The sequence below is a fragment of the Sciurus vulgaris genome (genome assembly GCF_902686455.1).
Source record: "Sciurus vulgaris genome assembly, chromosome: 12".
Taxonomy (NCBI): Eukaryota; Metazoa; Chordata; class Mammalia; order Rodentia; family Sciuridae; genus Sciurus; species Sciurus vulgaris.
The window spans coordinates 111,310,004-111,327,807 of record NC_136473.1 but is presented as its reverse complement, the minus strand read 5'-3'; the positions used below and the strand labels follow the sequence as shown (position 1 = coordinate 111,327,807).

The window sequence follows — 17,804 nt, the reverse complement described above, 5'->3', positions numbered from 1 at the left end:
AATTTCTGCCGTTAGCTTAAAGGGTTGTTAAAAAATCTTGGCAAAAGTCCACAATAATTTGCATTGTTTATTGAGTCACTGCTGTTCATCTGTAATTAACATTTTCAGTTACTGTATCTCTTAAGCGTTTCTTCTTCATATTTATTCTGAATTTAGAGAATTACTGCATTTGTATAAATTTAATTTTAATCTGTCATTTGATCATACGTTTTCCTCTTTCCCACTCAATTTCTTCCTTACACATTCCCAGTGACTTGTCACAGAATACTCATTGAAAATTGCTCATTTAAATTAGCCTAGTACTCTGTTGTGGCCAGAAATTCTAATAGTGCTACAGCTATAATCAGGTGGGTTTTAAAATTAAAACAGAAACCATCACCTCTTTTGATAAAATCACAATGCTCAGTCTGCTGCTGTATTTGATTTTTTTTGTTGTTGTCGTCATTTTGTTTTGTTGTTGTTTTTGTTTGAGGTACCAGGAATTGAACCCAGAGGTGCTTCACCACTGAGCCACATTCCCCAGTCCATTTTATATTTTGAGACAGGCTCTCACCAAGTTGCTTAGGGCCTTACTAAGTTGATGAGGCTGGGTCTGAACTTGAGATCCTCCTGCTTCTGTCTCCTGAGCTGCTGAGATTACAGACACATGCCACCAAACCTGACTGCTGCCGTGTTTGAACAACAAACCAGAACTGGGAGTGATCCAATTAAAGACCAAAGAAATGACCCAGCCTTCCATTCAAGTATAGATTTTAAAAATAGCCTGAACCACAGTCTAAAAGACATATGATCAAAGTCTGTAAAACCATTAAGAATTTAAGTCTGATGACCCAGCTGTAGAGAAAAAGAGAGACAAATATAATTCATTTAAAATTCCATAGAGACCAGTGCTAGACGGGTGTAGCTTAGATGCCCTGGGTTTATTACCTGGTGTGTGTGTGCACACAAATGTGTAGAAATGCATACTAGATATTTGTATTAAAACAGTGAAGAAGTGGTCATCATTTTTAAATCTTTTTTATATCAAAAGTATGTTAGATTGATAATTTTTTTTAATTTATTTCTATTCTGAATTTTCTGCTATACTTCTCTAGTTGTAAAATAAAAAGCATCCTTAAAGTTTTCTTTTATTAACTTCGTGGTGAAACCACTTGTCTTGTTTTGGTGGTAGGAGCAGTACAGCCTCAAGTTCTAGAGGAAATGGGAGCCATTGCAAATCTGAGGGTCAGGAAGGATCCTTGGGTCCACAGACCTCAATGCAGCCACCAGAAGAAGACAGTGAAACAAGTAAGGTGTTAATTGCTTTTGTCTTTATGAAGCCCCAGTGTTGGATGTCCACCTGATTTTCCTGTTCCCTCCAATGCTGCACTTTTGTTTATCCTGTTTACCCACCGTAGCCCAGCTGTTACACTGATAAGTAGCAAAGGCAGAAGGTAGGGACGTAGCCCTCAGGATGGAGAGGCGCAGTGGAGCTCAGTCCAGCTGTAGATGCCAGGACTAGGACGAGTGGTCATTGTGATGTGAGTGTGTGAGATATGAGTGTTGATTTGAACTGTGCCAGTTTCATATGTGGCAATGAAATCCATAGTCTGTCTTGGTGGTTAAACAGTGTAATCGTTTATAGAGGGAAAACAAAAGCAGTCAAGTCTAAATGGGGTATGAATGATTCACATGAAGTGCCATTTAAGGAACTCTTCAGGACCCTTTCCTAGTAGAATATTGTTCCATGACCATTAGTTAAGTTTTAGTATCCAGCAGAGACTAGAACACTGGAGGTTTTCAGTAAATGCCTGATAAATGAAGTTACAAATGAATTATGTTTTTTAGGTTAGAAAAAGCAAGATCAAGTAATGTCAGCAGTGAGGGGTAATCTAAAGCAGAGATTCTGCACATAGAACTCACGAAGCTCAAGGCCTGGACTTTGGGAAGAGGCAGTGGGCCCATCCATCCCTGATTGTGTTTGTACAGTTCTTTGTACAAATACATATTTGCATTGTACTGGGGTAAGGTTTTGTCTGAATGTCAAAGGTTTCTATGACCCAGAAAGAGTTAAGAACCATTCATCTATAGGGAAGCTAGAGTATTAAGTTTGTATTTATTTGAAAAAAAAAAAAATTAGATTTAATGATGATTCGGCTTATTTCTAGAAACCTCCGAAGAATTATCAGAGAATGTGACAGAATATCAGGAAGGTACATCTACAGAAAACCCCATTCAGAACCGCGTAGACATAGGTGAGTTTTCTTGCTCCCGCTAGATAATTGCTTCTTATAGGGAATGAATGAACTCAATCTGTGTTAGTCCTCCAGAGTTAGACACCACCTCTAAATGGGTATGTTGCACAACTTTCCTTGTTGGGAAATATTTTTGTGTCTGTCAGCAGCTAAGTTAGGTTCCCTGATATTGTCCACATCACTAACCTTTAGGTACTACTCTATTTTCTGACAGCACAATTAGATAACTTCACAGCTGAGCCACTGGATTCCAGCTCAGGAGAAAGGAATGATCTCAGTCTTGATAGCCCTTGTGGGGTTCCAGAAGAATCCACTTTGTCTGAAAAAGGCAAGGAACTGGAAACTGTAGATCAGACCAGCAGCGAGAGTGCTGCCAAGGAAACTAATACCAACCCTGAGCCCCAGTCCCAGACAGAAGCCATTGGTCCTTTGGCTCATGAGGAGACCTCAGCCAGGGACTCTGCGCTCCAGGACACAGATGACAGTGATGATGACCCAGTGCTGATACCGGGTGCAAGGTATCGAACAGGACCTGGTGATAGGTGAGTAAAGTTTTAATTATCACAAGCTGTAAAAAGTGCGTTCCAGAAGGGTTCGTTTTAAGTCACATAAGAGTGTCTCTGTCTTTTTGTCACTTCCTCTAAGGGTGTCTGGTCATATAAACCCACAGAAGTTTTTAAACAGTAAATTATTTCCATATCACAGTTTTTTAGCAAATTACATTAAGAGGGGAATAAAAAGTCATCTTTGCTCTGTGTCTGACAACTGCAGCTTACTCCTGGATTTGCAGATGAAGAGAAAGGAGTGTTGAGATTGACCAAAAGGTTGTTTATAAAGCTAGGTTATATTTAGTTGTCAGATTGCTTTATAGGTACTCTGACCTTTATCAGTTTCGTTTTTGTTTTACGTTACTTTATTTCTGCTTTCCTGTTGGCCCTGACTTTTGATAAACTTATTGACTCAATTTAGAAAATTAAAAATCATACCAAGTAACAAATATTATAGCAATAATAAAAAATTGAATTGCTGACATGTTCATATTATTTTTCTGTTTTTCAGTTCATGTGTTCACAAGGATATATTTTATTTTTTAGGACATAAAATAAATAATACATTCCATACTTGTAGAAAGCTTTCTGTAAGTGACATCCTGTTATTGTAAGTTCCAGCTTATTCCAGAAAATCCAGTTTTATCCTTAAAATTCTAGTTTACACAGGAGTGAGATTCTCTTCAGATAATTTCACATATTTATATGTTGAAAATACTCCCACTTACAAAATTTTCAGCTGACATTTTAATTGGCATTTGTGATACAAAATTTCAGTTGACATTTCTGTCAACCGAAAAACAGAGTGAAAGCAATAATTTACCATTAAAGAGTGGCAGTGTGGTGTAATAGTAAGAGCATAGTGACTGAGTTTGAATTCTAGTTTCACCACTCACTAGCAGTTTTTTCTCATTCACAGTACTTAATGACTTCCAAAGGCTCAGTTTTCCTTAATGAGGTTATGATTATCTAAAATTGTAAGAATTAAAAATCAGTCTGTCAATCACAGGACCTGACTCACATTGAAAACACTAAATGTAGCTATATTAAATAACCAAAATATTTATTCTATGTGTTCATAGATACTTAAAAACCATTATAGTAAGTAATGGCTCAAGATAAAAACTGACAAAAACCCTGAACAGCGTAGCCTTCAGGACAGTGGAAACCTCTTTCCTTAAATGTGAAAGGATGTGTCTCTTCTCTTACACTTCTTTGGGAAATGTTCACCATGACAGTGTAAATGCACAGCAAGTGATTTTCCCCCATATCTGTGCTTTGGATCAAATACCTTCTCTTTCTACACTCATTAGCCCTCAGCTTTCTTAATGTGTATTTTAGGCAAGTAAAAGTTGTTTCTTTTTCTTTCCCTACCCAGAGCAGAATCCCTTAATGTGTCATTACCACATAATATATGCAGGTAAAGTTAGCAAACACAGAACAATTTGAAAATCAAGATGATGGTTTCCAATTCCTGAACTATAAATTAATTAATTTATAATCAATTTTAAATTAATTAAGCTTATGCCCTTATGGCCTTTTGTTTATATGGGGGTTTTTATTTAAAATTTTTTCTTCTGTATTGATCACAAAAATAAAATTTAAATGTCCAGTTTCTAATAATGTGTGCCATATCACTTTCTGTCTTCATTTCTTTAAATGAGAATTAATATATTTTTAATGGATGTTAGACATGTGCAGAAAATTGTAATTATTTAGCATCTTCTGTTCAGGCTAATTATAACACCCATTTGTGCTAATAAGCCTGCTGGACAGCTAAGGTAACAGAGGTGCTAAAAGGAGTATTGTATATCCTTGACCTAAGGAAATTTTCTTTTTAAACCCAGTTGTAGGTTATCAATGAGGAGGTTTGGGGGAATGAGGATTCTAGAAAATCCAGAAACTATGATATTTTTCTATAGAGCTTTATAATCTGCATATCATTTTCATAATACTTAGAAGATTTATATGTTTTAGGGATTTTCCTAGGGTTTGAATCTGCCATAGTTGGCACCTGATAGCTTCATTAATCCAGGAAACCCAGATTCTGAAGTAGACTAGCAGAATATTTGGAAGGTTGGTAATTACAAACAACAGCCTAGAACTGACTCCATTTTATGCATAAACTCTCATGGTTAGATCCAGATTTGAAACCACCCTAGGTTCACATTGGTTTCCCTGCCTTTTTCAAAATTAAATGTTATTTAATATTTTCTATACTCAGTTTGGGTGTTAGCCTTAGTTTGCCCTGTGTATTATTTTGTTTTATTTTACAGGTCACAGTAACAAACTTACTGAATAGTAAAAGAAGAATAATAAAATTCTTACCCTTCAAGATACTTAATAAACATTGAAGAGATAAATACTCAAGCCATTTAAAACATGGAAAACAAATTTAATGAATATATGTGAAAATCAGTAAAAATAGTATTGATGTATACAAATACACACACACTGAGGTGATACCAGCATGATTAGAGTACCCATTGCACAGTTCTGTAAGTTTTTTCCTTTGAGATTTACTTTAGTCTTTCCTGTTTCAAAAATTTACAAATGAGGGCTGGGGAGATAGCTCAGCTGGTAGAGTGCTTGCCTTGCAAGCACAAGGCCCTGAGTTCAATCCCCAGTACCGCCAAAAAAAAAAAAAAAAAAAAAAAAAAAATTTACAAATGGTGAGTTTTTTTTCCTTTTTTTTTTTTTGTAGTTCCTAACCTCCTTAGCACCATCTTGACTTTATGTGAATTACCTATATGAAGTATGCTTTTAATATTTATGCAGTTTTTTAAAGAACTCTTCATCTTTGAGACTACTGCCAGTGTGTTACTTCTAAATTTAAAGGGATAGATAAGTTGCCTTTTATTCGAAAGAAATTTTTAAGAGATTTCTGCTTCTTAAGAATTTGAGGATTATTATTTAGCAGCTTGTAATTAGGCATATGGTTTTGGTGAGTTTCTGCATCTGAAGAGGCTAAGGATCATAACATTTGACTCTGATTTTAAAATCACATGTGGAAGAAATGACCACCTAAAAGTATGCATATCTTAGAGGTCTCTCATTGCTGCCATTTGAAAAACCCAGTCCATATTAGTTTAGGATAGAACAGTGGTCCCAAAAGTAAGTGTGGTAAAAGTGCATAATTAATTAAACCTGCATCTTAATTCATATGAATAACTCTATAATGGAGCTCGTATTTTTTGTCCCAAATTTAATTTTTACTTCAATTTTATTTTTCCAAATTTAATTTTTAAAATGAAACTTAAAAGGCTTATAGATAAATCATTTTGGACATATATTTATTTTAAAATATCACAGCAGTTCCTTGCATAGCAAAGTAATGTTTGTTTTTTTTTTTTAATTTGCATTCTTATAATTTGATTAATTAGAAGTGACCCAGGTTTTCACTTTTGGACTGAGATGAAGCATGAGAAGGTTATGTCTTAGAAAAAAAGGCCTTAACAACTAACATAGGTATTTTTAAATGGAATGCTCTTCTCATTAACTATAGCAAGTCTATATGAATTTAACTGGGACTCTCTATAGCAGAGGTCAGCAGAGTTTTTCCGCAAAGGATTAGATAATAAATATTTTAGGTTTTGCTGGCCTAGAGGCAAAGTGGAAACTATTATTAGTTACTTATATAACCATTTGAAATGTAACCATTTTAAGATGTAAAAATTGTTCTTAGTCTAAAGGTCATTACAAAAAACAGCTGGCTAACATTTAGCCTAAGAGCCACAGTTTGCTGATCTCTGCCCTATATCGTAAATCAGTCATATAAAGAGAAACCAAACCATAGTCTGTGGTGAAATCCCTTTACTGGCAGAATTTCAAAGTTTAAGACAATGGACTGTATAAATCACCACATATTTTGGTTCCTTTAACTTTGTCTAGGGCAAGAACATAGAACATTAAATGGAAAAGAAATAAAAAATGAAAAAAATACATATATGCTCTGTAATTCTGATGTTAGAAAGCAGTACATGAAAGTAGCATGTGTATCTCTTACTGCCTGTGGGATGCATTCAGAAGACTGAGTGTGTGCCCTTGGAATGGAGGGAGAGATGGAGTTCATTGGGGGATCTTCATATGCCAGATCCACTGTGGAACAGTGTTGGAATGATGGCCTGACTGGTAGTTTTTCTCTTGCTGAATTTTAAAGGAAAATGAAACTGATGTGAAAAATAAACAAATGAACAAAACTTCCTGATGAAGTCTTCACTTGGTGTTGAATGGTTTTAGTTGTAGCCTCAGTTAAGAAACTCTTAACAATTCTTCCCCTAAAAATTAAAAATATTTATCCCCTGTTGCCTGTTAATCGCTTTTTTAAAGTATATGTTATTTGCATAGAATTGTGGGTCCATCCACCCACTCTGGTCTCTCTGGAAGGTGGCTATTGTTTTTGTTTTGTTTTGTTTTGTGGCTATTGTTTTTAAAGCCAGAGTTCTTTGTACTGTGAATTTACCAAAGTGTATTCAGTCATTATTATAACCACTCATTCCATGGTTTTGGTGATTCCAGTTTACTCTGTTAAAGAAAATTGCAGAAGGAAAAAAGAATAGAAAAAGAAATGGGTTCCTAGGGAGTTAAAAGCCCTGTTACTCTTTGCTTGCTCTATGTACTCTTGTGCTTAGGCCAAATGAGTCGGCTCCAGGCTAATGATTTATTTCCCAAAGCGCAGTCAGCCCTGAGGAGCAAAATGTAGATGTTCCAGGGAATGGCACTCATGAGTCAGCAGTACCGGTTCCCTGCATTCTGTGACAGGATTCAGTTCTATTTATTTGAAAGACAAAAGGGATTGAGAGCAGTGTCTTACTTCTGATCTTTCTTCAGTGTGTCTATTTGCTTAATATCGTTGTACACATTTAGTTGAACAACATATTTTTCTTTAATGTCCTATGTAACAAAGGGAAGCAGTTCTTAGATTGAGATGATTGATGATAAAAGTGGTAACCTTAATGCTTTACATATTTGGTTCTTTGGAGTCTTTGTAAGTGACTTTAGTTATTGTGTTCCCTTCACTAGATTTAATATCAGAGGAACAACAATAGGTGATAGAATAATGAGGTAATTCAGAATGTTCCTTCATTATTTTTTCTTTATGATGGATTTGCCAGGTCCTCTCTTTCCACAGCTAACCACCTTTCCTATTAACAGTTAATACTCCTTTGAACTTACTGAACTCTGCTAAGCATTGTAAAACAGGTTGCTTTTCACAAATTTTATTGAGCTGCATGCACTGCATGGGAATAAAATGAAAAGAAATCTGTGTGCAGATATATCTGGTGTTCTCTTCAAGTGTGTCATGACAAAATAACTGCAATCCAAAATGGTATCCTGTGAATATTGGGTACTCTTTGAGTATTTTGTTGAAGAACGGCAACTTACATTTTTTAAAAATTTGGCATAGTAATTAGCAATTTTTTGTTACTCAAATATACTCTTTTATTGAAATCAACTAAAAATAAACTGGCTTCTAATTATGTTGCATAGGTTTTAAGATTCAGATTTCTCAAAGAAAGCTGTTTTCTTGTAATTTAATATTTTAGAATGTCGCAGATCGAGGGGCTGGGGTTGTGGCTCAGTGGTAGAGCATCTGCCTGGCCTGTGTGAGGCACTGGGTTTGATCCTCAGCACCACAGAAAAATAAATAAAATAAAGGTATTGTGTGCATCTACAACTAAAAAAATTTTTTAATAAAAAAAAAAAAAAGAGTATCACAGTGGAGATGATGTATGACCCTCAAACGCACCTCTGATTTGAAGTCTGATGGAGAGTATGTTTTGAGTAGAACTATAAAGTGAGTCTCGGTCCCATCAGTCATGTAGCCAAAACCTGGTTACTGACAAAATCAACTTCTTACCTAATTCTTATTGGTATTTACCACCAGTTTTAAAAAAAACAAAGTAGAATATAAAATATGAAGCAACAATCAGAAATGTAAAATTAATAAAGTTGTCCATAGGTACTACAGAAATAATAAAGTAAGCCAAAAGTTATTATAGATAAATAGCAGTTCCTAGTTAAACCTGTCCACAGGATTCCCATGTAGAAGTCTCTATTTTTGCTCTTGTGCTGATGTTTCTAGGCTGTTTGAACATTAAGGTATATTTGAGATTACTTTTTGCAAATTAGCTTATTATTAGTTTACCTACTGGTTTTTAATTTAATAACAGTAAAGGAATTTGTTTCAAGACTGATCTTCTTGATTTATATTTTTTTAGCTTAAAAACTCAATTCTGTTTTCTTCTTTTACTATGAAAATTGTACTTTAAAAGTGCTATGTTCCTCTAAACAAATTTTAGAAAAGCTAAAACCTTGCAGTGGTGATCATTTTGAATTAATAGACAATGGTTAAACAGAAAATGTGACAACAACCTCCCTGTGGAGTTACTGATATTACACTTATTATTCTCTACCTCGCTTAATTTTTACATAGAGATTACCTGTGGAAACTTGTAATTAGAATTTTCCTACACAATACACATTAATTCTGCTTCCCCTTTTAGCAATTAGGAATATTCAAGGAGTGTAAATTTCTGTTAAGATAAACTAATAAAAATAAAATGGTCGCAGATTCTCTTTACAGCCCATGCAGCTCTCTGCTGGGGATCGTCTGGCAGTGTCCTGCGAATGCGTCTTGCCGTAATGTGCTGGCATTCTGAGTGACTGCCGCCCCTTGCCTGCTCCTCTGGATGCTGAGTACAGTGGCAGTCATCCTCTACCTTCATCCTGCTGTTCCCTGGTCACCCCCAACGCTTGGTCTCTTAAAGTAGTCATCTCATCCCCTGCAGGCCTTCCCTGTGGCCCTGCCTCCAGAGACTATCCGTGGCCCTTGTCCTGGAGAGCGAGAGTCTCTGCCTGGTGTGCAGCCTCCCTATTATCTGAGACAATAACACTTACTGCTTTCTTCCTCCACTTTCTAAAACTTTAAATCAATGAGAGGCTTATGAATTGTTGTTTTAGAGGCTCTGTGACCTCTCACACATTTAATGACGTGGTACAAGAATACAGAACTCAGAGGCCCTTGGAACACAGCAATTGTTATTATGCCAAGGGCACAAGCTACCAGAGTAGAAGAATCCAGGTGCAGCCTTCCAACAGTCATTCAGGAGGCCTCATGCGGGATGTGTTCCTTCATACAGTAGTGACATGCGGTAACACTTGTGTCATGTTCTACCCAGGGAACCCTGCTGGACTCAAAGTCCAGCTGTTCCCTGGGGGCTGGTCTTCTAGATACCCTCTCTGCCTCTGTAACCAACCACAGCAGCTTAAATTCCAGACCCTGAAGAAAAGTAAGTGTTCACCATAAATTAAGTTGGTTACACACAGTGTGCGCATTGGTGCAGCGGGGTTCATTGTCCCAGACAGGCAGATAAAGTAGGGACCTTTCCAAAAGTCAGATGAGGGACCAGCAAGAGACAGCTTGTAAGCAGACGTTGTGAAGTCCTGGGCCACAGGCTGCTCTTCCCTTGTCTACTAATACACTGTAAGGCAAGATTCCAGCTCCCCACTCCCCACGCCTCCAAGAGGAGCAGGACCCGCAAGGTGCTCTAGCCACCCATCCGCCTCATATACTTCAGGTACTGGTAAAGTTGCACACCACAACGGCAGAAATCCCCATGTGGAAAAAACCTTCCTTGGTAAAGTGAAATGGCAACACTAACATGACTTTTGCTATAAAACAAGTGCTTTAAAGCACTTAAAAGAATTGCTTTTTTGTGTGCGTGTGGTGCTAGGGATCTAACCCAGGGCCCTATGCTCTCAAGGCAAGGCACTTTACCAGCTGAGCTATCTCCGCAGCCCAAGAATTGCTTTTGAAAAAGGAAATACCTCCTCTAAACTCATAAATTTATTTGTACTGTAAACACTTTTTAAATTTATAAATTTTAAATTTTAGCTAAACCCTGTCTGAATAGACAGATTCTAAATTAGAGTTTCTTCTCCAAAACCACTAAGTCAATAAAAGAAAAATGTATACACCATATAAACAAAAAGAACTTGTGGTTTTAAACCTGAATACTGAAAAAGTGTTATTCATAATTATAATAAGTGCTTACAATGAGACATAAATAAATGGAATTTATTCTTTGCTTTTAAAAATCTTTCTCTTTCTTACTCATACTCGGGGGTGCTTCTTTGACACATACCCCTAACAGCTTTGATTCTGGTACCAAAGATTCATAGCTGTTATAAAACTAGAAGAGCATAGAAATGTTATAATGACTGCAGAGGCTCACCTGTGGAAGTATTTGGTGGTATGAGAATAGCTTAAGTTTATAAGAACCTAATTCTACATTCTTTGAGTTGAAAAATCAAGCTCAAGTTTTGTGAAATAAACAACTCTAATTTTGGGTAGAAGAATTCAACTGAAAAATTAGGAAGATGGAGATTACTGTTCTCTAAAGGTTCTGATCACAAAATATGGGAATTATTACATTGTATATACTTTTTGAGATTCACGGTGCTTGATAATGTAATAAAAACCTCAGACTGGGCAGGATGTCACACGCGTGTAATCCCAGCAACTCTATAGGCTGAGATAGGAGGATGGAGAGTTCAAAGCCAGCCTCAGCAAAAAGCGAGGCACTAAGCAACTCAATGAGACCCTGTCTCTAAATAGAATAGGGCTAGGGATGTGGCTCAGTTGTTGAGTGCCCTTGAGTTCAATCCCTGATTTAAAAAAAAAAAAAAACTAAGAAAACTTTCAGCAAAGAAACCTGCTTTGTTTAATTCATTGCTGACTACACTTAATTGATCATAACTCTATTTTGTGGAATATCTTTGAAAATCCCACAATTTGAGAAATGCTGTCCTTCCAGATCATTCTCACTGCATTCTAGGCATTAGAAACCTAGACAAGGAGGCTCTAGAGCCTCACTCTAGAGTTTCACACCTGCATAGAAAAGAATGTCTACATATCAATGCAGAATCCACCTGCTGTCATTCAAGTGTCATTACCCCTTACAGCATTTTATTCCAGTTTGAACAAATTAGTCCTTTCCTAATCTTTAGTGTTTTTTTTTACCCCAAAGATAAGCTGTTTTAACAACACCTAAAATACCAACACTTTGTGCTTGTCTAGCTATCTGTAGAGTTCTATAAAATGGTTCACTATGTTGAAAACAGCAGGCAAAGTAATCAATGATTCATATTTTTTAAATGCTGCCTAATAGCTTTCTGCTTATAGTTAGCCTAGTTCTTTACTAAATGTGACAAGTATTTTTTAAAATGGGATTTGTGTCTGTTTCTGGTTCATGTGACTTCTTAATTTAACCTTGGAGTTGTAAAATTTTGCTGAAACTTTAGAAACAGGATTTTCTGGATTGTGCAGTTTTAAAAATAAATGTAAGTCAGGAATCTGAGTTTCATTTCCTTTTGTCAGTTGTATGTCCTTTAGGCTCACTCAGTCTTTCTCTAGAACATCTTTTAAATGTTTCTTCCAAATAGAATAATAACTGATACCTTGTGCTGTTTGTTGGCACTTTGAAATTCCTGAATGAATTAATTTTGATTTGTTGTTTTATCCACTCAAGAACCTATTATGCACATGGTGGTGGATACAGGTGATGGTGACGATACTTCTCCCGTCCTCTGTGACCTCTCAGTTCAGCTGGATTTACAGACATAGCACAACCTGGGGGAGGCAGTGACCGAGCTCTGCCTGGGCTTTGCAGTCTAATCTGAGGAGGGAGCGTTGCACTTCTTTAAGTCTTGGTTTGTGTCGCTGTTGTCCACATGTGGCTCCTTCTCTTTACTTACTAATGTAACAAGCGTCCATGAGTTCCCAGCCTAACAACTAGAAAGCTGTCACCTACGTCTGCCTGCTCACCTTTCCAGTATCACCACTCCTTGAACGGCCTGCATATCATGCCTTTGCCTCAAAAACCAAAACACTATCTTATAAATATAAGTGTCAAATATAAGTCTCAGTTTCACTTAACAAAACATTGTTTTAGCCACTTTTGAACTTTACAAAAGATTGCTATCATATTGCATACAGAGCTGGGGCTGCTATCCCTCGTGCTATGACATGCTCTCACTAAGAGTCATCCATGTTGTTCTGTGTAGCTGTTGCTCATTTTCACGTCTAATAATCCATGTGTGTCTATACCATAATTTATCTATTTTCCTTTTAACAGGCTTTTTAGTCTTAGTTTCCAGTTTTTGCTGTTATTCACAGTGCTGCTCTGGATTTTTTTTTTTTTTTTTTGGTACTGGGGATTGAACCAGGGGCACTCTACCATTGAGCTACATCCCCAACCCTTTTTAAAAAAATTGTATTGCTGCGTTGCTGAGGGTGGACTTGAATTTATAATCCTCTCCCCTCAGCCTCCCTAGTGCACCGGCCCAAGTACTAGCAGTGTTTTTTAGAAATACTTTTTTCCATGTCTTTTTTTCCCCTCCACCACCAAAAAAGTTTTTCTGTTTGTTGGTGCTTCAAAAGCACAAATGCAGCCGGGTCCTTGTGACATTCATGAATGCACGCAGCGCAGCAGAGCAGTTGGGTGGGTTTCGTTCCCAGCACCTCTTCCTCCACTGCTCTCAGACTTACCGTTGTCGCTTTTCTCAGTTTCACTTAACAATTGGGTGAACAGCCAAATCTCATGGTCTTGATTCGCCTTTCCCCGGACACAAGTGAGATTTTGCAGTTCATGGTTTTTTTTAGCAGTATGAGGTTTTCTATTAGGTTGCTTTGTATTGTTTTTCTTTTATCGATTTATAGGAATTCTTAATATACTTTTATACTAATCTACTATGATGTTCAACAAATGCACAGATTTTTTCCCCAGTTTATGACTTTCGTATTTTATTTTTTCGTTTTCTTTGTTCTTGGGATCAGACCAAGGATCCCCACACATGCTAGGCAGGCGCCTGCGCTGAGCTGCACTCTGGGCCTGTTGGTGCTTTTCTTCACACTGTCTTTTGATGAACTGTTCTTAGTCTTAATGTAATTAATCTTTTATGTGTATCACTTGAATCTGAAAAAAACCTTATCTATCCTGGAATTTTAAAATTTCACCTATATTTTCCTTTCAAGTTTTACTTTGATGTTTCAGTTACTAATCTGCTTGGACTTCTTGGACTTGATTTTTATGATGTGTATCTGTACCCTCTCCCACCCTATTTATGTAGTCTTTTCTTCCCCCTGTACATTTATTAACTGTTGAATTTCCCCAGTGATCTACCATCCCACCTGTGTCTTGTTAACAGAGTTTCATGTGAACAAGTATCTGTTTCCGGACTCTCTTTTATTCCATTGGATAATTTATCTATTGCTGTGTCAATACCATATTCCATACTCTTACAATTACTGTAGCTTTATAATAAGATTTAATGTCTGCTAAGGTAAGAACTTTTTTCTTCTTCTTTAGATGGGTCTTGGCTATTATTTTTTTTAAAGAAACCAAGTCTCACTATGTTGCCAGGCTGGAATGCAACAGCTGTCCACAGGCGCAGTACTACCGATGAGTATATGCAGCCTAGTTGTCTGTGATTCCTGGAGGGTCACCATTGTTGATGCCAAACCTATTGCAGACACCTGATCAGCATAGTGTACTCGATAGGCTAGGAGCACATTCCCCAGATAATGGGAAACCACTGTATTTTCATGATTGGTTTTTGGAAAAATGTTATAACAGTCTCAAAAAGGGAGTAGGAATTTTTTTTTTTTTTTAAATCTGGCAGAGTTCCTGTATTTTCAGTTTCTACCGTGTCTTCAGTAATAGCTATTGTTTCATTGAAAGTGTTGTTTATTTGAAAACTCTTTTTTTTTCTTTATGAATCATGTCAATACTATATAATATTACTCTTTTCAAAGAAACAGCTTCTGGCTTTATTGATCATCTCATGAATTAACCTCTTCATATTCTATTTGTGTTTTTTTTTTTTTTTTTCTTTATTATCTACCTCCTTGTTTTCTTTAAGGTTATTTATTAGATTTGAGATCATATCCTAGGTTGAGCACATTCAACTTTTTTTGTCATGACCATCCAACTTGTGGTCAGAGAACACAGTTGGTGTGAGGCCTGTTTTCAGTTTTGGTTTTGTTTTGTTTGTTGGTTTGTTTTTGGGGGTTGTTTTGTTTGTTTAGTACCTGGGATTGAACCCAGAGGTGCTTAACCACTGACCTCATCTTCAACCCTTTTTATTTATTAATTTTATTAGACACAGAGTCTCAGTGAGTTGATCATTAGCATCTCACTTTTGCTGAGGCTGGCTTTGAACCTGAGATCCTCCTGCCTCAGCCTCCTGAGCCACTGGGATTATCATACCTGGCCTGCCTTTCCTTTGATTGGTATTTGCACAGTATCTTTTTATGAAACCCTTTCTCATCCTTGTACTTTAGATGTGTTCTGAACTCTTTTTCTCCATAGGTCAGTTTAGTCTATTGGAGTTTATGATGATTATGGCTATTTTTAGTTTGGCTTCAAACTTCTTACTTCTCATTGTCCTTTCTTTTCTTTGTTTTTTTTTTTTGTTTGTTTGTTTGTTTGTTTGTTTGTTTTGTTTTGTTGTTTTTTTGGTAAGGAGCACTTACCACTGAGAGACATCCCCAGCCCTTAGTTTTTATTTTGAGACAGGGTCTTGCTAAGTTGCACAGGACCTTACTAAGTTGCTGATGCTGTTTTTGAACTTGTGATCCTCCTACCCCAGTCTCCCAAGCCACTGGGATTACAAGTGTGAACCACCACATCCAGCCGTTTTGTTACTTTTTCATTAATTTTTTTTTCCTCCATTAGGTTGCAATGTATACTTTGTTACTTACTACTATATTGTTCACTTCTGAACTTTACCTTTTTTATTTAGCCATGTAATGTCCTTTATGAATTTTCAGTTGTATGTCCATTGAACATAACATGTCATAAAAGTAATAACTAGGACTGGGGATATAGCTTGGTGTTAGAGCACTTGTCTAGCATGCATGAGGCATGAACCCTAACCCTGGGTTCAATTGCTAGCACCTTTTTAGTACTTTTTAAATTTGTTCCAGTCAGTTATCCATGACAGCAGAATGCATTTAGACACATTGTGCACAAATGGAGCACTTGACTTCTTCCTCTGTCTGAACACAGTGCAGTCACACCAGCAGTGTAATCATACATGTATACAGGGTAATAATGTCCATCTCATTCCACCGTCCTTCCCATCCCCATACCCCCTATCCCTTCCTCTCACTCCTCTCTGCACAATCCAAAGTTCCTTCATTCTTCCCCACCCGACCCCCCATTATGGATTAGCACCTGCTTATCAAAGAAAACATTTGGCCTCTGGTTTTGGGGGTTTGGTTTATCTTACTTAGCATGATATTCTCCAGCTCCATCCATTTACCAGCAAAAGCCATACTTTTATTCTATAAGGCTGAGTGATATTCCATTGTGTGTATGTACCACGTTTTCTCTATCCATTCATCTGTTGCAGGGTATCTAGATTGATTCCATAGTTTAGCTATTGTGAATTGAGCTCCTTGCACCATTTAAAACAAAACAAAACAAAACAAAAACAGGTTATAACTATTCTTTGAGCAATTTTGCAAATAATAGGTTTTAATAAATTTTTGCTAATTGGTGTTCTCCATATGTGTACATCATTTAATTTTTTTTCAATAAACTTTCAAATGTTTTTCAGAGGTTATGAAGTATTCTTTAGGAAAGTTGTTTTCAATGCATCTAACTGTATCATTTCTTTACAACTGTTAGCTGAGTAGAGTATTTACATGACTGCATAGTTATAATACCTGCTGTCACTTTTTATCTTCTGCTTTGAAATTTTTGCCCTCTAAGCTTTTTTCCCACTTCAATAATTTTCCTACATTGGGATCGTGGTAGGTGACCTAATTTTTAAAACTATATTACAAGCTGTATAATTTGCAGGTTTTAAAATAGTGTTTGATGGGACAGTTAAACCAAACAAATGCTAAGTAGCAAATTAGACCAATTTATACAGCAAAATTTTCAAATGAACATTTATGATTTGGTATAGTTCTCACTAATTCTAAATTATTATCACTTCATTAATAACATAACCTTAATTTTGTCTACATTTCTTGTTTAAAATTATGTGAGATGCCATTCATAAATTCTTAACCTGTCCCCACATAATTTCGTTTTCCATTTACAGCTTCTAAAACCTTTGGCTTATCAGCAAGGTTATTTCCTCTGCTGCCTACCCTACTTTCTTACTGAAAGGGGTTTTCCTTTATTAATTTCTTGCTAATTACCTTTGTTGTTTTGTGCTGGGAACTGAAACCAGGACTTGTGAACATGCTAAGCACTTACTCTACCCTGAAGGTATATCGACTGCCCCCTCAAATCACTTATTTTTAACTAATTCATCTTGTTCTTTTCTAATTTCTTCCACTTCAGGAAAAAAGGGATAGATCCAGCCGTTTTAATTTTGTCTCTTTTGAGAACATTGTCCTTTCAACCCTTCCCACTCTTTCCTCCCAATCCGAAAGAGATAATCAAGAGTAAACTAAAACAGGTTAGCTTTCTGTCTGGGTGTTTCTAACTATATCCAACTTGAACCTTCTGCATACTCTTCCTTCTTTCTGGATATACTTAACAGAGGAAAAAGTTTGATTTGTGTCTTTTAAATTTTTTTTTGTTTCTTCTTTATTCCCCATCTCCACCCCTGCCCCCGCAATGCTGGGGGTCAGACTCAGGGTCACCTTCATGCCAGACGGTATTTACCACTGAGCTACACCCCAACCCCAGAGAAAGTTTTAAACACTTTCCTAATTAGCCTGATTAGCTTATATTGTGCCATTTTATTTTATGTAAAAGAAAGTGTCTTACAAAAATGGGAGAACAGCCAGGTGTGATGGCCATCCATGCCTGAAATCCCACCAACTCGGAATGCTGAAGCAGGAAGATGGCGAGTTCAAGGCCAGCCTCATTAACTTAGTGAGACCCTGGCTCAAAATAAAAAATAAACAAATTCTGGGCATGTAGCCCGGTAGTTAAAGTGCCCCTGGCTTCAATCCCTAGTACCAAAAAAAAAAAAAAAAAAAAAAAATATATAT

At 36.6% G+C, this 17,804-nt stretch overlaps 1 protein-coding gene across 8 annotated transcripts in view; it reads left to right on the top strand.

Moving 5' to 3' along the window:
• Positions 1 to 17,804, top strand: part of DCAF6 (DDB1 and CUL4 associated factor 6) — a 110,658-nt gene that overhangs the window by 82,914 nt on the left and 9,940 nt on the right. For 5 of the 8 annotated variants that reach the window (XM_079106577.1, XM_079106575.1, XM_079106580.1 and 2 more), the window contains 4 exons: positions 1,172 to 1,287; positions 2,148 to 2,234; positions 2,449 to 2,776; positions 7,805 to 7,846. In XM_079106577.1, coding sequence (XP_078962703.1) covers positions 1,172 to 1,287; positions 2,148 to 2,234; positions 2,449 to 2,776; positions 7,805 to 7,846 — 573 coding nt within the window. The remainder of the gene's footprint in view (positions 1 to 1,171; positions 1,288 to 2,147; positions 2,235 to 2,448; positions 2,777 to 7,804; positions 7,847 to 17,804) is intronic. The other 3 variants (XM_079106576.1, XM_079106581.1, XM_079106579.1) reach the window with 1 other exon arrangement.